We start from the raw sequence: 17715 nt of genomic DNA, 5'->3' as shown, positions 1-17715 counted from the left end.
ATTTATATATAATATAAAATTATATATATATATGGATTATGAAATATATAAAGAAAAAGAAAAAAGAGATATTACGGAGAAAACATTTTGATTTATGTCACATTAAATCATATTCAACAGCGGTATTAGAATGTTTTTTCTTACTTTTAATATATTTTACTTATACCTTAAAAATTTGCGAAATTATTGTCTCATGTCGTAGAGATTACTTAAATATATCGCAATTTTTCGAATACTATATACAGAGTGCAAATTAAGCGTCGAAAAATAAACGTCGAAGAACAATAACGGTAAAATATCGGCGTTACAAATTGAACCATTTCACTTTATACGTTCTCGAGGAACGTCATGCGACTTGTTGTGAATATTGGTGCCCCATTGACCAATATACAGCACAGACAAGATTTGCTGTTGCCCATATCGGCGCTGAAGAGTTTCACTTTTATGAATATGTTTCTCTCTCGAATTTTGAAACTGTTTCACAATATCGACATCAGATATTCCTAATACTGGACGAGCAACAGTGTTTCTATATAAATATTAATCTTCTGCGTTTAGGAAGAGTCTTCAAAAGACACAAACTGCGATTATATTAACGATATAAAGTAAATTCATGTGAATTTATTTATACATGAAAATTTTGTCTCCGTGATTTGTTAGATATCTCTCTCTTTTCTTTATTGTGCAAAAATTCATGTTAAAACAGAAATAAGAAAGCGATAAAGACTCGCGAGCTATAAAGTGAAATAAAGTTTACTGAGTTTCTATCTCTTGCAAAATATTTGCATTCAACAATAAATTTCCCACAGGTTTATCGAGAATTTTTCCTTCTCTGAAAATGAATTGTCCCCTAAGGACAGTTGCGATCACTTTTCCAAATAAAATTTTTCCTTGATACGGTGTTAACTGCAAAATTAAATTATGCTTGGAGACTCGTAAAACCTATTGAAGTTTTTATCATACTATTTCCATTTTTTTTTTTTTATCAGTATTAATCGCATTTACACTTACTTTATTTTTATGGTAAATATTATTTGTCTCGATCTAAAAAAATAAAACAAATTTTTTTGATGATATGTCCACGCAAACTATTCTCTTGAAATATAATGTGTACGATAGAACTGACCTTGATTGTTTCCTCCGGATCCCAGATAACAAAATCCGCATCCATTCCTTCCGACAGATTACCTTTGCGATCGTCGAGACCGCACATTCTCGCAGGCTGACTGCTCAATAACTTTGAGATTTCGGAAAATGATATATCTCTCGTTCTCGCGGCTGTCCACGTTAGCGATAATCCTGTAAAACATTTTGTTTCTGTTTTACTTGCCTCTCTCACAGTATCACATCTCATACTATTTTCTGTGATAAATCATTTCAATATTGATTTTTATATCAACACGCACCAAATTGTAATGAAGAGATTCCACCCCAAGCAGTCAAAAAATTTCCATGAGTTTTCAATTCCGGCACGCAAGGAGAATGATCCGAAACAATCATATCCACCGTTCCGCTTTTAATAGCTTGCCACAATTGTTCCTGAACACATGTATGTACAACGTTAAAACATTTCGAGTAATATCAATTACTTTGCCTCGCCGAATAAGCCTGATTCTGATTGTATGTATTTAAATAAAGTTACACAAATCCATTATATATCTTTTTACATGTTTGACAGATGCATACAGAGCGAACTTTTTCAAAGAAATTTAATTATCAAGGGAAGAATATATAATATATTTATTAAATTGAAATTGTTAGATAGAAAAGATTTATATAAAAATGTATAGATAAGAAATTTTTTGTCTATATAATTACTTGATTACTCTTTCTTCTGATCGGCGGACAACACTTGAATTCAGTAGAACCTTCCGGTATCTCCTCCGCGGAAAGTATTAAATAGTGATGGCACGTTTCCACGGTTAAAGGTGCACCACGAGCCTTAGCATCGTTTATTAATGCCAAACACTCCGCACTTGACAAATGCACTATGTGACATCGATAGCTAGAAAGTTTTATGTAGCATTACTTTTACATGAACATTGGAATGAACAATAAATCTCTTACTTATATTTTGTACACCAATCGCAGATTAATTTTACAGCATCAAATTCCATTTGGTCAGGTCGAGAATGCAAAAAAGTGTCGTACAAGTTTGGATCGCCTGAAAATACGATACGAAAAAACTGTGTAATCCTGCAAAGATAAAAATGCTATTTACACGTACCATTTAATGGATTCGTTTTTTCATTCTGTTCGTATTCTGCGTGAAACTGCAAATATTACATTTGCTCGATTAATGCTCGTAATGTGAATAGATGTAACAAAAATATTATGAATGACATAGCACAAGTACCGCTAGTACGGATTTTGTAGGGAGTAATTCCATTAAAATCTTCTCTACATCGTTCACAGAGACGTGTGGATATCCATCTCCGCTCGGGCATAAGAAGCACTTGAAACCGACTACACCTGCGTCTACTAACGATCGTAACTCGTGCTAAAAAAAATTGCAACAAATAAGAGAGATTGATCGCAACTACTATAAGAAAATAACGTATAGAATGCTCTTTCTCGTTCACAGTATTATTTATTTTCATGGTGTCCTCTATTATTTATCTGCAAATCTTGACAAACATTCTACTCGTGTTACGCGATATTATTGCTATAGCAAATGACACTATGAAATATATATAAAATACTATTTCAAACCATGATGAATCGATAGTAATGATCTATCTTTGTAAGAAATAAATATCTTCGCTGCATTAGTGAAAGTAATTAATGTATGATATCTCAATAAATAAATAAATAAATTTTAGGTAGCAAATTGGTATATTAAACTTTTTACTTACTTTAAAAAAATTTACTTTAAAAGTAAAGTGACTTTAAAAACTTTAATTTATTTTAGAACATACTCAGTTTTTACAACTTGTAGAAAAGAAGATTGTGTTTGCAGCGAAGATCTATTTATATAGTGATGCTATATGACTGGGACGATACGCGACTTATATTTTTATTGCTCCTATTATGCATTAGATCCTTGCAAATTGTGCTATAAAATTGCCGAGTTAATCAAAGTTAACTAGCCACTTAGATTCCGATTGTGGACGCAAGAAGCGATTTAAGACTAACTGCACCTGTGTTTATTAAAAGTAACGCACACATTAAAAATGTAAAATTGCAGTTGAACGGCAAGACAGTGCATGAGGTTTCGCTCTTACTCACGCTATTATTACTCGCATAGTATCTTCACTGCGTCACGCAATACCACTTTGCATATGTGAGTATCATACTGAAAAAAATATGCGACAAATGCTACTACGAGATACGAGAGAATGGGAGAATGTCAGTTTGGTTTTAAGACAAATATATCATTACGGCGGGGATAGCTGTGTATTTCATATTTTACATATTTGATTATTGTGACACTTAATAATTTCCGAACTTAGCAAAGGGCCGATAGTACATGCAGGATGTGTCACTCGTATCACAACCCTCGAGCAAAAAGCTAGGATATGCTAGTACATGTTCTGCGAGAATACAATGCCAATAAAATATTTTTGTCACGCTTGGGCCTCTGGCCGTTCCAAAGTAAGCTCGTGAGAAATTTGTTGCCAATCTTTTACCTCGTTCTTGAAATTAGTTACTACCCGTTTGAGGTAATCATTCAAGACGCGCTTAGACGATTTTATATAATTGCATATCAATATAATTGCTTTATTATATGTGTTCCGAATTGATGTTGCATGTAGATATTAATGGTATACGATCATCAGGACGACGCGCAAATGGTTTTCGAAGGTTGCTATCAATTAGTGATAACAACTGCTTTCCTAGTACGGTTATGGAATGAGATTTGGAATCGCAATAAGGTAAATATTTCAAAGCAACGAGATGCGTCGCTTATATTTTCTCAATCATTATCTCTGGGTGGAAAGGTTATCTCTCTTTGATATAGACATTATTGTTACGAACAGTTTCGATGTTTATACGAGGCTATGAACGATCATTGGAATATATTCACAAATGATTTGGAAGTTCGAATTCTGAAAAATTATTCCAACATATCACAAAAGTTTACGATATTTTATTCAAGTGAGTACATTTTATATTATGTAAATCTCTTTGCCGAAATTATTATAACGACGGTTTCTAGAAACCACAATTTTGATTAGATTATTAATGTAAGGAAAATATATGTATTTTTTTCTCACGAAATTTTGCAGTTATGATGTACCTTTTGAGTTCAATGTTTATAGTGATCCCGTTAACACCGGCTTTCTTAGATATCGTGTTGCCTCTTAACGAATCGCGTCCACGAATCTTGGCGATCGATGTCGAATTTAGAGTAGATACAAACGAGTATTTTTTGCCGCTTTTTTGTTACACTACTGCTATAATTGTGGTGGGTATAAGCATTATGGTGGGTGCTGACACAATGCATTTCACATGCACCACTCATGCGTGCAGTTTGTTCGCAATTATCGGGTAAGTGTATACGATATTTGGAACTTTTCGGGGAGCGTGTCGTAAAAATCATATGTATATATTTTATAGTGAACAAATTGAAAACATGACGTTGAAACTAGATGTGGAAAAACACGAATGTTGCATGTATAAGGAGCTTAAATCGTCAGACGAGCAAGCGATATATCAGGAGTACATTACATGTTTAAAAAAATATCAACTTGCATTAAAGTAAGGCACTTTGAATCATTTTTCAATTTTGCATATATGATGCATTAAATTAATACAAGGTTATTGTTGTTGTTACGATTGTGATTCTTAGATTTGTCGATATACTGAATTCGACGCATCAAACAGTTGCAGTGTTCTTTTTATTATTGATTGGTGCAACCTTAAGTCTGATTGGAATTCGAGTAAGTATTATTTATATCTCAATTTATTTCTCAATAAGATTCATCGTAGAAAGCAAAAATAAATAACAGATATGAGCTTTTTTTAAATGAATTTCTCAGAGACAAAACAAAATCTTTCTCGCGACAATACATATTTGCTATATTGACATAGATTTTGTAAAAAATATATTAGATACAAAAATAACTAAATTTTAATTTTGCTTTTAAAAATAATTAATTCTATATATAACAATGAAATTCGTATGAAAAATTTATATTATTATATAAATTTCGTAAGTAATATTTTTTAATATTAATATTATAGATCGTCTATATATTAGACCAAATGGAAGAAATGCTTAGATTTACATTTATAATCATGGGGGCGTTACTACAATTGATGATAATGTGTTATTCTGGTCAAAAATTAATAGACGAAAGTCAGAATATATTCTACCGAGCGTAATATAATTATTTTATACTCAAATATATTTATATGCGGCTTCGAAATAATAATTTTGATAAAACAATATTTCAGATAATATCCTCAATTTTAAATCACACTTAAAAAAATGTTAATATTTTTTTTCACCCGTAAATCAGAAAAGACGGAATAATTTTCGATAAGATTCGCAAAGATCTTATCAATGTAAATATTTATTTTTTGCAGATACGCGGCAGAATGGTATATGTACTCACCGAGACTAAAATCGCTGTTAATTACAACACTTTATCGGAGTAGCATACCGTGCAGTTTAACTGCAGGTAAATTAGTTCCGTTGTCGATGACGACTTATGCCGCGGTAAGTATAATACAAAATCTCGTAAATTTATTACAATGTATGAAAAACAACGTATGAAATACGCATTCGTGGTTTAAGGTAATTCGAGCGGGCATGTCTTATTTCACGACATTCCTATCGATCAAAGATTAATTAATCTCGAACGACTCGACTGATCTCTCGCGACATCTGTCCCCGCGTTATTCTTCGAAGATAAATTTTTTTTTCGTACGTAATACATAGTATATATTTCATGTATTGTGTTCAAATATGCAAAAATTTTATCTAAAAACTTCCTTGTGTAATATACCTGATTTCCCGGTATTGCACCGCCCCAGAACGCAACGTCTACAAATATTTTTGAATACGCTTCCGTTGCCTTGATTTTGAGATTGTCTAAGGTGGTAGTAAACGGAAGAGAATTCCTGTAACATGAGATAAATAATGTAAGTTTAAAGATAATTTTTTAGCGTTCACAAACACACGATGGACGGAGAAGAATAAAGATCATTACAGAGGCATATCCACGACCGTGGTAATACCACCGGCCGCGGCCGCTCGTGTAGCGGTGTTAAATCCTTCCCACTCGGTTTTACCGGGTTCGTTTATATGTACGTGGGAGTCTATTATTCCGGGCATTAGCACCAACGAGCCGTAATCGTGAAATTGAATTCCGAGATATTTCTAAAAAGCACGTCGATTCACTTTATTTAAAATGCACTTTATTTAATTAGTAATTCACGCCCGAAACTTACCTTCGATAAATATTGTGCAACATCCTCACCGGTGTCATGTACTATTTCCCGTATTTTTTCATTACTTACAACTAACGTGGCCGGTCGTACGCTATTTGCGAAGACCGTTCTTTGAGATACGAAAGCACAGATCTTGGACGAATTTTCTTGAGAGCACATCTTGAAGTGAGTGTGGTTGCACAATAAATGTGACTCTGCGACGCGCAACTCGCGTCTATAAATAGTTTCAAGATCGAATGTCCTATCAAGAGAGAAATATGATAGCCTTTGTAAGGGTATATGATCGTACAATGTGATTGGTTATATTATGAAGACGTAATATTGATAAGAATAAATAAGTAGACAGATATATTATCTCTCTCTTCGACAGCGTATAAATTATATATGCACACGACGAACATCCAAAAACGACCGTACTTGCATTTATCAATTTTCAAAGAGAGAAAAAAATGTAACAAAATATGAGAGAAATTCATTGATAAATTCAAGATAAAACATAGCGCTCGCCTGCTCTTTATTATTTTCATATCCTCGCCAGCTAGTGTGTCATGTGACATCGACAAATGTCATTCTGAAAAGACATGTAAGAAATTGCATTTCAGAGACAAGTAGCAATTTGACGATACATAAGTAACGAGAGATATATTTAACATCCCATAATTTTACGATTCTTCCGACACCTCTATAATTTTACGATTCTTCGGTCGTGCAAAGATCGATTGACACGCGCACGCGGTCATTTCTTTCGTTACAAGCAGAAGAGAATCATGCTGATGAATATACTTCGAGAGTACAATATCAATAGAATATTCTTGTCGTGTCTAGGTCTTTGGCCATTCCAATGTAAGCTCGCGAGATGTTCATTGTCAATGTTTTGCTTTGTACTCGAGTTAAGTTACTTGCCGTTCGAGGTAATAATCGATACATTTGAATTTCTAGACGTTTGATTAGTCTTTAAAAGTTTCTATCCATACACATATATGCCAAATATTATTTTTCCTATATATATTATATATATTTTCTTTTCGGATTACAATATAATTAAACTGCAGATAATAACATTATACATGCATAGAAATAATAAACAAATGATTTTTGAATGTCTGTATCAAATGATTGTAACGTTGGCTTTCCTTGTAAAATTATTGAATCAACTTTGGTACCGCAGTAAGGTAAATATAAATAATCGAAACGTCAATGTACATTGCTAATTTTATCTTTAAGTTTTATTTAAGTGAAATGTACTTCTCTCTTTCTCTCTCTCTCTCTCTCTCTCTCTCTCTCTCTCTCTATTATTTTGACAATTATATATATTATATATAATTGTTTTTGCATGTTTGTCTTTTGTGATTAGTTTCAGCGTTTATATGAAACTATGGAAAATCATTGGAATATATTTACGAATGACTTCGAAGTTCGAATTATGAAAACTTATTCTGGCATATCACAGAAATTTGTAATATCTTACTCCAGTGAGTGATGTGTTATTTTATAAAAGAAGAATAATGATCGATATCCTTTACATATAAAAATATATTTAAGAAACTATGTATATATAAAATTAATAAATTTGCAGTGTTGATATACGTTATGATGATAACATTTATCATAATACCTTCATTAGGACCGATGCTTCTCGATATCGTGCTACCTCTTAATGGATCGCGTTCGCGACACTTTGCAGTGTACGCCGAATATGGGATAGATCAAAATAAGTATTTTGTAGAAATATTTTTGTACACTACTATCATGATCACGGTGGGTATAACCATCATGGTGTCTGTTGATACTATGCATATTGCGTGCACCGCGCACGCATGTAGCTTATTCCAAGTTGTCGGGTAAGTACGATATAAGGATGTGGGTAAAAAAAAAATGAATTATTCGAAATACATCCTTTCACGAAATATCGCGAGAATCGTATTGCAGTCAACAAATTGAGAACGTAGTATCGCAGGAAGTCAACGAAACTGGATATCGCGCCAATACGGGGTATGAATTGTTCAACGAGAAAATGATATATCAAAAATACATTGTATGTTTGAAAAAACATCAACTTGCTTTAGAGTAAGCGCGAGTTCTGTCGCGTTCGATCTTTCGATCAATCTTTTGCAAAAAATCGCCAAAGATGATCTAGATGTAATAAAAGAATGTGATTCATTAAAATTATTGTTATTTTGCAGGTATGTCGATATATTAAACGACACGCATAAGATTGTGGGGATTAGCTTTTCATTATTGCTTGGCGCGCTTGTCAGTTTGATTGGAGTTCGCGTAAGTGTTAAGTAATTATTCATATGTATTGCGTAGGATACATTTTTAAATGGCCAACTTTCCCATAATCGGCATCGTTATATATTATTACATAAAAATTTCGTGAGTTTATAATTATATTTCAGACAAGACGTAGATATATATAATACAATATAATATATATAATATATATAATATTTGATATATAATATATATTATAGATTGTCTATGTATTAGACCAAATGGAAGAAATGATTAGATATACGTTTATAATCATGGGAGCGTTATTACAATTGATGATCGCGTGTTATTCCGGCCAGAAATTAATGGACGAAAGTCAGAATATATTCCACCGAGCGTAATAATAATTTTATATTCTTACATATATATCTACACTTATATTAAATAAGTTCCGTGGAATTCGGGTTATCAAAAATATCTCAAAATTAATTTATAAATTTTGATCATGTTCTAAATTTCGATATGCTTCGAAACTTGCAAATCAATGTAGGAGTTTCTCTTAGAATAGAGTCGCAATTCAAATTTTTTTTGGCTGTAATATTATATCCAGGGATACATAAAATATTTAAAATATCACAAAATTTTAAGAAAGTTTTTTACGATATTTCCTAATTTGCGTCAGATCGCGAGTCTGATAAAATTCTTATATAAAATAGTTTTAAAAAATATTTGTTTTTCACAGGTATACAGCGGAATGGTATAAATTCTCGCCAAGATTAAAATCATTGTTAATTATAACTCTTTATAGAAGTGTTATTCCGTGCAAATTGACAGCAGGTAATTTGTTTCCGTTGTCGATGTCATTCTTCGCCGCGGTAAGTATGATAAAGAATCTGCAAAAATTATTTTACGATATATACGAGAAATTACTTGTGCGTTTCTGTTCGATTTAAGGTGGTGCGAGCGAGTGTATCTTATTTCACGACATTCTTATCGTTGAAAGATTAATTAATTCTGAAATGGTATGACTTTTTGTCACTGATATGTCTTCAACTCGAGCGTCAACGAACTAAAGGTAATAATTCAAAAATTTGTACAGTTTTTTTGAAATTTTTAATTAAAAGGGGGAGAAGCCTGTAAATAAATGTAAATAAATGCAGACTATTACCATCTCTGAGATTTTGTTTAGAGTTTTCAAAATAAATATTATACAGCGCTAAATGTTCTTATTTGTCAAAAAAAATCTAGACAAAAAAGTGGACATAAATTTCTCAACATAATTCATTATGTTTACAGCAATAAGATTAATTCTATAACGACGATAATGGCAATAATTTCACTCATCGGCAGACTTCGTTAATTTGTTGACGCAATTATACGATTTTGATTGCGTCATGTACCTGCAATAGAAAAAAATCATTGTTAGATGTCACATAATTATAATTATTAATTAACGACGAAAGAAGCAAGGAAATAAGAAGCAAGTAAAGATTGTCCAATGGGAGATGATTGTTAACAGAGTGAAGCAAAAATTAATCGGTGTGTTAATAGTTAAACATCGCATGACTCTAAACTGCATGGTTTACACAACCATTTATGCGTCAGGTCTCTTTGGACGACATAAAGTATCAAATTCCCGCCTTTGATGTTCTTGAACATTTGCAACGTCTTGGCGTGCGTTAGTCTGTCTAACGAGGAGCCGTTAATGGCTAGAATTTCGTCCCCCGCTCTCAGAGTGCTTTTAATAACATTATAGACAAACAAATATGAAAACTGTTTTCTCCTCTTTATATTACATGTTTCATCATTATCCCTTCTCATATATTTTTATTTTCATTTTATTTGATCTTATATATATATTTTAAAATCCTTCCCGGGTTACTCGGTTCTACCGGGTTTGTTTACATGTACGTGGGAGTCTATTATTCCGGGCATTAGCACCAACGAGCCATAATCGTATAATTAAATTCCGAGATATATCTAAAAAGCACATCGATTCGTACTTTATTTAATTAGTAATTTACTTCCGAAACTTCCTCCTATAAATATCGTGTAACATCCTCACCGGTGTCATATAATATTTCCCGTATTTTTTCATTACTTACAACTAACGTGGCCGGTCGTATGCTATTTGCAAAGACCATTCTTTGAGATACGAAAGCATAAATCTTGAGCGAATTTCCTTGAGAGCAGATCTCGAAGTGCGCTTGCACAATAAATGTGACTCTGCGACGCGCGACTCGCGTCTATAAATGGTTTAAAGATTGAATGTCTTATCAAGAGAGAAATACGACAGCCTTTAGGGTATATGATCGTACAATGTGATTGGTTATATTACGAAGATACATGTAAAGATGAGAGATTATTAAATATTGATAAGAATAAGTAAGTAGACAGATATTATCTCTCTCTTCGAACGCGTATAAATTATTATATACGCACACGACAAACATTCGAAAATGACCATACCTGAATTTATTAATATTTAAAAAGAGAAAAAAAAACGTAGCAGAATAGGAGAGAAATTCTTTGATAAATTCAAGATAAAACAGAGCGCTCGCTTGCTTTTTATTATTCTCATATCCTCACCAGCTATTGTGTCACGTAACATCGACAAATATCATTCTGAAAAGACATGTAAGAAATTGCATTTCAGAGACAAGTAGCAATTTAATTTTGACGATACATAAGTAACGAGAGATATATTTGACATCCCATAATTTTACAATTCTTCCGACACCTCTATAATTTTACGATTCTTCAGTCGTGCAAAGATCGATTGACACGCGCACGCGGTCATTTCTTTCGTTACAAGCAGAAGAGAATCATGCTGATGAATATACTTCGAGAGTACAATATCAATAGAATATTCTTGTCGTGTCTAGGTCTTTGGCCATTCCAATGTAAGCTCGCGAGACGTTCATTGTCAATGTTTTGCTTTGTACTCGAATTAAGTTATTTGCCGTTTGAGGTAATAATCGATTGAATTTCTGGATGTTCGATTAGAGAGTCTTTAAAAGTTTCTATCCACACATACATATACACATATGCCAAATATTATTTTTGCTATATTATATATATTTTCTTTTCGAATTACGATTGAACCGCAGATAATAACATTGTATATACATAGAGATAGTGGACAAATGATTTTTGAATGTCTGTATCAAATGGTTATAACATTGGCTTTCCTTGTAAAATTATTGAATCAGCTTTGGTACCGCAGCAAGGTAAATATTCGAAACGTCAATGTACATCGCTAATTTTATCTTTAAGTTTTATTTACCTCTCTCTCTCTCTCTCTCTCTCTCTCTCTCTCTCTATTATATATGTACCGCAGCAAGGTAAATATAAATATTCGAAACGTCAATGCTAATTATATCTTTAAGTTTTATTTAAGTGAAATTTACTTCTCTCTCTCTTTCTCTATTATTTTAACAATTATGTATATTATATATAATTGTTTTTGCATGTTTGTCTTTTGTGATTAGTTTCAGCGTTTATATGAAACTATGGAAAATCATTGGAATATATTTACGAATGAATTTGAAGTTCAAATTATGAAAACTTATTCTGGTTCTCTCTCTCTCTCTCTCTCTCTCTCTCTCTCTCTCTCTCTCTCTCTTATTTTAACAATTATATATGTACCGCAGCAAGGTAAATATAAATATTCGAAACGTCAATGCTAATTATATCTTTAAGTTTTATTTAAGTGAAATTTACTTCTCTCTCTCTTTCTCTATTATTTTAACAATTATGTATATTATATATAATTGTTTTTGCATGTTTGTCTTTTGTGATTAGTTTCAGCGTTTATATGAAACTATGGAAAATCATTGGAATATATTTACGAATGAATTTGAAGTTCAAATTATGAAAACTTATTCTGGTATATCACAAAAATTTACAGTATCTTATTCCAGTGAGTGATCTGTTACTTCATAAAAAAAAAAAATTATGTATATGTATATATACATACGTATAATGATCAATACACTCTTTATATATAATAATATATTTAAAACATTATGTATATATAAAATTGATAAATTTGCAGTGTTGATATATGTTATGATGTCAATGTTTATCATAATACCTTCATTAGGACCGATATTTCTCGATATCGTGCTACCTCTTAATGAATCGCGTCCGCGACACTTTGCAGTGTACGCCGAATATGGGATAGATCAAAATAAGTACTTTGTAGAAATATTTTTGTACACCACTATCATGATCACGGTGGGTATGACCATCATGGTGTCTGTTGATACTATGCATATTGCATGCACCGCGCACGCGTGCAGCTTATTCCAAGTTGTCGGGTAAGTACGATATCAGAATGTGGGTGAAAAAAAAAAAAAAAATCGTTTGAAATACATCCTTTCGCGAAATATCGCGAGAATTGTATTGCAGTCAACAAATTGAGAACGTAGTATCGCAGGAAGTCAACGAAACTGGATATGGCGCTAATACGGAGTATAAATTATTCAATGAGAAAATGATATATCGGAAATACATTGTGTGTTTGGAAAAACATCAACTTGCTTTAGAGTAAGCGCGAATTCTATCGCGTTCGATCTTTTGACAATCTTTCGCAAAAAATCGCCAAAGATGATCTAGATATAATAAAATAATGTGATTCATTAAAATCATTGTGATTTTACAGGTATGTCGATATATTAAATGATACGCATAAGATTGTGGGAATTAGCTTCTCATTATTGATTGGCGCGGTTTTCAGTCTGCTTGGAGTTCGCGTAAGCGTTAAGTAATTATTCATACGTATCGCGTAGGATACATTTTTAAATGGCCAACTTTCCCATAATCGGCCTTGTTATATATTATGACGAAGAAATGACGTGAAATTATAATTATTATTTTAGACAGGACATGGATATATATAATATTTTTGATATTTTATATATATTATAGATTGTCTATGTGTTAGATCAAGTAGAAGAAATGATTAGATTTACGTTTATCATCATGGGAGCGTTACTACAATTGATGATCCTGTGTTATTCCGGCCAGAAATTAATGGACGAAAGTCAGAATATATTCCACCGAGTGTAATAACAATTTTTTATATTTTTACATATATATTTACGTTTATATTACAAATAGTCCCGCGAAATTCGGTTTATCAAAAATATGTCAAAATTAATTTATAAATTTCGATCATGTTCTAAATTTTTATATGCTTCAAAACTTGCAAATCGATTTTGGAGCAATTCAAAAAAAATTTTTTTGGCTGTAATATTATATACCCAGAGATACATAAAATATATCCTAGTTTGCGTCACATTGCGATGCTGATGAAAATCTTACATAAAATAGTTTTAAAAATATTTTTTTCTCGCAGATATGCAGCGAAATGGTATAAGTTCTCGCCAAGATTAAAGTCATTGTTAATTATAACTCTTTACAGAAGTGTTGTTCCGTGCAAATTGACAGCAGGTAATTTGTTTCCGTTGTCGATGCCACTCTTCGCCGCGGTAAGTATGAGAAAGAATCTGCAAAAATTATTTTACAATATATACAAGAAGTGACTTGTGCATTCCTGTTTGATTTAAGGTGGTGCGAACAGGTGTATCTTATTTCACGGCATTCTTATCGTTGAAAGAGTAATTAATTCTGAAATATAAATGCTTAGTGAGTTCTTGTGACCAATATATCTTCAACTCGAGCGGCAACAAACTATAGATAAAAATTCAAAAATTTGCATGAAGTTTTTTTCAAGTATTTGATTAAAAGAGAGAAGCCTGTAAAAAGGTATGTTTATATTTAACAACATCACATTTATTATTAAATATACAGTAATAATATTATACAAAGCCGATACGACTATAATTGATATCACAGCATTTTGCAGGTAGACATTCGTAATGTCAGTCTCTTAACAAATAACTTAATGAAAATTATTAATTATTGTAGTAACGATACGCGATCAATGACTTATGTGTTCTCGGACAAAACTAGATTTTTTTTTTAAATTTTCGCGTAGTTCGATTTACTCAATAATACGTTTTTTAAAAAAAAAACATATATTAAATCCTACAATGCTGTTAAGTCAAACCATATTCCAAGTTGTTAGCATACCACATCTAACAGGACATGGTTATAAAGCTGCATAATATCGTTATCGCGCTAACTATTCTATATCCTTAATTAACATCTCTAACGTTAGAGTATAACGTTTATATGTAAATAGACTGTGTTCCTAGAATGCAAATATTTTAATAGCAATATATAATTTAATTTTCCCTATTTTCCTTCTTTTTCTGAAACACAGAATAAGTTAATTAAATATGCAATATATAAATGTAAATAAATGCAGACTATTACCATCTCTGAGATTTTGTTTAGAGATTTCAAAATCAATATTATACATAGTGCTAAATATTCTTATTTGTCAAAAAAAAATCTAGACAAAGAAGTGGATTACGAATATTACCCATTGGTAAAAATAATCGATTGCTATCACAATTATGGTTTGATTACAGCCTACATATATATATATATATACTTTTGTATATAAAATACTATTGGAAATATATTAGGATGTTAATCAAGATGTATGTAAATTATTTTGAACGCAAGATATCATTAGCATATAACCTTTTTGAAATATAAATTATTAATTTAATAGATCCTAGAAAAAATCGTATGTGAAAAAGAATTTCTCAAAATAATTCATTATATGTTTACAGCAATGAGATTAATTCTATAACGATAATAATGGCAATAATTTCACTCGTCGGCAGACTTCGTTAATTTGTTGAGGCAATCATACGATTTTGATTGCGTGATGTATCTGCAACACAGAAAAAAAAATAATTGTTAGATGTCACATAATTATAATTATTAATTAACGATGAAAGAAACAAGAAAGCAACAAGCAAGTAAAGATTGTCCAGTGGGAGATGATTGTTAATCGAACGAAGCAAAAACTAACCGGTGTGTTAATATTTACCGGTGTGTTAATTTTAAACATCGCGTTACTCTAAACTGCATGATTTGTGACACAACCGTTTATGCGTCGGGTCTCTTCGGGCGACGTGAAGTATCAAGTTCCCGGCTTTGGTGTTCTTGAACATCTGCAACGCCTTGGCGTGCGTTAGTCCGTCTAATGAGGAGCCGTTAATGGCTAGAATTTCGTCCCCCGCTCTCAGAGTACCTTTAATAACATTACAGGCAAACAAATATGGAAACTGTTTTTTCCTCTTTATATTACATCTTTCATCATTATCCTTTCCCATATATTTTTATTTTCATTTTATTTAGTCTTATACATATTTTAAGGTAAACCGCACTCTATTGTCTCGAAAATATATAGAATAGAAAAAATACGATACCTTCCTCCGCAGCTTGTCCATCGGGCATAATATCTTTCACGAAGATACCCATTCGCCCTTTATTGCTATCCACACCCCCGACGATGGAGAAGCCCAATTTCTTCGGCGCGCCCTTTATTAATACAACCGTCAGCAGATCCATGGCTAGACTGGAGCCTCGTTGAACGGTGGGAGCTTCGGCGCTTCGTTTCCTCACGATCTGGAACTTCTTCATCCCCGTTATTTTCCGGATAGTAGTAGTCGTCTCGTCAACGGCAAGAGATGCGCCGGCGTTCGTCGAAGATGATGCACGGAAAGCCGGCTGAAATTCGGTTTTCTGGCTCTTCGAGATCCACGAATCGGGATCGCTTCGAGTTCGTGTCAAGACGTCGCCCCAGGTGTCGCCGATTTTCTTCGGCTCCCTCGCTACCTGCAGCTCAACCGTGCCGACGCAGCTTCGCAAGGCGTTTCGCGCCTCCGCCATCGACATACCGCGTATCCTACGTCCGCAGACTCGGACGATCTCGTCGCCGAGACAAAACTGCTTCGATCTAGCTGCTTCACCATCCGGATCCATCCTGGCGATTACGTAAAACGGCCTGGCCGCCTCGTGTCGCTCCACCGAAATACCGAGACCCGCCGGAGTCTCGCTATGGTTCACCGTGAGTTTCATCGTTTTTAATTCGCGTCGTACTAGGGTTTTGTTGACAGTCTTGGAAACTGTAGGAAGAGCGACGTTCACCGTCAACACTCTCTTCGCCGCGTTCCTTGTCACGTCCGTTATATCGAGTTCCAGAGTGGAGCGTGATCTCTTCGGACTGTAATATCGTAGCGGGTTATTCATCGTCTCAGATAGAGGAGAGACTTTGTTAGCCGGTGGACTGTCGTTACACGGAGACGCGGCATGATCTAAAAGATGTAACACACTCGGACTAGAGCATTTGCGATTTCTATATTTCTTGTCTTTCAGTAAATTCTGAAATCTGATCATCTGAGGTACATGATTTGTTGGCGTTACACAAGATTTTCTCTCTCTGAAATCGACTTTTGTTTTGACATCATCGATGCCACGTGTATCAGCATCGTCAGAGGTGTCATATTGTGTCAGAGTAACGTCGGGATTATTACTCTCCGTCATCTTGAGTTTCGTTAAATCCTCGCCAAGCAGAACGGGAGTCGCGGAAGACGCTGCTTTCATTAGATCCTCGTGACACTGCGGAAAGAAATCTGCTTCCCTCTTAGAATAAGTTCTCGTTAAATCTGGTTGATATTCCATAAGATCGGCGAAAGTATCATCGTCGCAGCTATCCGTATCATCTTCCGACATTAAGATGGTAGTTTGCGTTGTAGTCGAATCATTGAAGGAAGCACGGTTTGTCGCAGCGTCGACAGCAACGTCGACTTTCTCGACGTCTGTCGAAGTGTACGTTCCGGATGACTCTGACTCGATCACTGCGTCTTTTTTTCGAGAGGCATCGCTACGGAACAGTAGCGGCAAGCCGTGATAATCGTCGGACGTTAACGAGAAACTACGCGGTTTCAACGACGAAGGCACTGCCAATTTTTCACTATCCGGCGAATCCGCACCGGCTCGTGTACTATCTGAATCGTAGCCACTTTCATCGCAACCTATGCGCAGATTGTTCAGTAGATCTTCCAAACCGGTCAGCGCGGCGGAGGGTCCATGAGGATGACAAACATTTTCCTTAATTTCGTTCGCATTAACGGCAGCAGATTGATGATCAGGCATTCGCGTCGAGACGCTCTT

General features: G+C 33.7%; 5 protein-coding genes across 9 annotated transcripts in view; 3 read left to right on the top strand and 2 right to left on the bottom strand.

The window, feature by feature from the left end:
- Positions 1-71: 71 nt before the first annotated feature.
- Positions 72-6819, bottom strand: LOC115234538 (allantoinase-like). Its single transcript, XM_029805698.1, has 11 exons — positions 6400-6819; positions 6159-6328; positions 5955-6069; positions 2357-2500; positions 2228-2273; positions 2068-2164; positions 1819-2005; positions 1407-1539; positions 1127-1299; positions 1012-1044; positions 72-906 (listed from the first exon to the last, which is right to left on the bottom strand). Exons 1-11 carry the CDS (start codon positions 6556-6558, stop codon positions 754-756), a joined length of 1410 nt encoding a protein of 469 aa, XP_029661558.1. The 5' UTR covers positions 6559-6819; the 3' UTR covers positions 72-753.
- LOC115234539 (odorant receptor 63a-like) lies at positions 2510-5948 on the top strand. The gene is made up of 8 exons (XM_029805699.1): positions 2510-3662; positions 3756-3875; positions 3981-4098; positions 4230-4491; positions 4561-4701; positions 4793-4883; positions 5188-5324; positions 5533-5948. Exons 1-8 carry the CDS (start codon positions 3519-3521, stop codon positions 5720-5722), a joined length of 1203 nt encoding a protein of 400 aa, XP_029661559.1. The 5' UTR covers positions 2510-3518; the 3' UTR covers positions 5723-5948.
- Positions 6820-7869: 1050 nt separating the features above from the next.
- Positions 7870-10062, top strand: LOC115234540 (odorant receptor 67a-like). Of its 3 annotated transcripts, XR_003883929.1 has the most exons (6): positions 7870-8240; positions 8583-8673; positions 8874-9010; positions 9356-9488; positions 9568-9688; positions 9910-10052. XR_003883929.1 is itself a non-coding variant. In XM_029805701.1 (5 exons), exons 1-5 carry the CDS (start codon positions 7990-7992, stop codon positions 9619-9621), a joined length of 666 nt encoding a protein of 221 aa, XP_029661561.1. In that variant the 5' UTR covers positions 7870-7989; the 3' UTR covers positions 9622-9717. The 3 variants fall into 3 exon arrangements, 1 of the variants encoding a protein (XP_029661561.1); XR_003883928.1 differs by having other exon boundaries at positions 9356-9688; positions 9910-10062; XM_029805701.1 differs by lacking the exon at positions 9910-10052 and having other exon boundaries at positions 9568-9717.
- A 1367-nt stretch (positions 10063-11429) lies between these two features.
- On the top strand, positions 11430-14290 carry LOC115234542 (odorant receptor 63a-like). The gene is made up of 9 exons (XM_029805703.1): positions 11430-11584; positions 11724-11843; positions 12418-12535; positions 12671-12935; positions 13027-13164; positions 13280-13370; positions 13546-13682; positions 13976-14108; positions 14188-14290. The coding sequence occupies exons 1-9, from the start codon at positions 11441-11443 to the stop codon at positions 14239-14241; spliced, it is 1200 nt and encodes a 399-aa protein (XP_029661563.1). The 5' UTR covers positions 11430-11440; the 3' UTR covers positions 14242-14290.
- Positions 14291-15040: 750 nt separating this feature from the next.
- The window catches only part of LOC115234536, a 9471-nt gene continuing 6796 nt past the window's right edge, over positions 15041-17715 (bottom strand). The window contains exons 5-7 of one of the 3 annotated variants that reach the window (XM_029805695.1): positions 15969-17715; positions 15643-15790; positions 15041-15427 (exon numbers count right to left, since the gene is read on the bottom strand). In XM_029805695.1, coding sequence (XP_029661555.1) covers positions 15364-15427; positions 15643-15790; positions 15969-17715 — 1959 coding nt within the window. In that variant the 3' untranslated portion in view covers positions 15041-15363. Of the gene's footprint in view, positions 15428-15568; positions 15791-15968 lie in introns of all 3 variants that reach the window. The other 2 variants (XM_029805696.1, XM_029805697.1) reach the window with 2 other exon arrangements.

This window comes from Formica exsecta, unplaced genomic scaffold (genome assembly GCF_003651465.1).
Source record: "Formica exsecta isolate Colony F162 unplaced genomic scaffold, ASM365146v1 scaffold20, whole genome shotgun sequence".
NCBI classification, from domain to species: Eukaryota; Metazoa; Arthropoda; class Insecta; order Hymenoptera; family Formicidae; genus Formica; species Formica exsecta.
This window is presented reverse-complemented; position numbering and strand designations above follow the sequence as displayed.

Bases quoted from the DNA above. Each gene is read 5' to 3' on its own strand.
- LOC115234542 (XM_029805703.1), top strand. From the start codon at position 11,441: ATGCTGATGAATATACTTCGAGAGTACAATATCAATAGAATATTCTTG. The intron at 12,536-12,670 runs GTGAGTGATCTG...ATAAATTTGCAG, and splicing joins ATTTACAGTATCTTATTCCA to TGTTGATATATGTTATGATG. The intron at 13,165-13,279 runs GTAAGCGCGAAT...GTGATTTTACAG, and splicing joins AAACATCAACTTGCTTTAGA to GTATGTCGATATATTAAATG.
- LOC115234540 (XM_029805701.1), top strand. From the start codon at position 7,990: ATGATGATAACATTTATCATAATACCTTCATTAGGACCGATGCTTCTC. The intron at 8,674-8,873 runs GTAAGTGTTAAG...TATATATTATAG, and splicing joins TCAGTTTGATTGGAGTTCGC to ATTGTCTATGTATTAGACCA. The intron at 9,011-9,355 runs GTAATAATAATT...TGTTTTTCACAG, and splicing joins CAGAATATATTCCACCGAGC to GTATACAGCGGAATGGTATA.
- LOC115234539 (XM_029805699.1), top strand. From the start codon at position 3,519: ATGCTAGTACATGTTCTGCGAGAATACAATGCCAATAAAATATTTTTG. The intron at 3,663-3,755 runs GTAATCATTCAA...TGTTGCATGTAG, and splicing joins TTAGTTACTACCCGTTTGAG to ATATTAATGGTATACGATCA. The intron at 3,876-3,980 runs GTAAATATTTCA...TGTTACGAACAG, and splicing joins AGATTTGGAATCGCAATAAG to TTTCGATGTTTATACGAGGC.
- LOC115234538 (XM_029805698.1), bottom strand. From the start codon at position 6,558: ATGTGCTCTCAAGAAAATTCGTCCAAGATCTGTGCTTTCGTATCTCAA. The intron at 2,006-2,067 runs GTAAGAGATTTA...AAAACTTTCTAG, and splicing joins GATTGGTGTACAAAATATAA to CTATCGATGTCACATAGTGC. The intron at 1,045-1,126 runs GTCAGTTCTATC...TTATTTTTTTAG, and splicing joins ATCCGGAGGAAACAATCAAG to ATCGAGACAAATAATATTTA.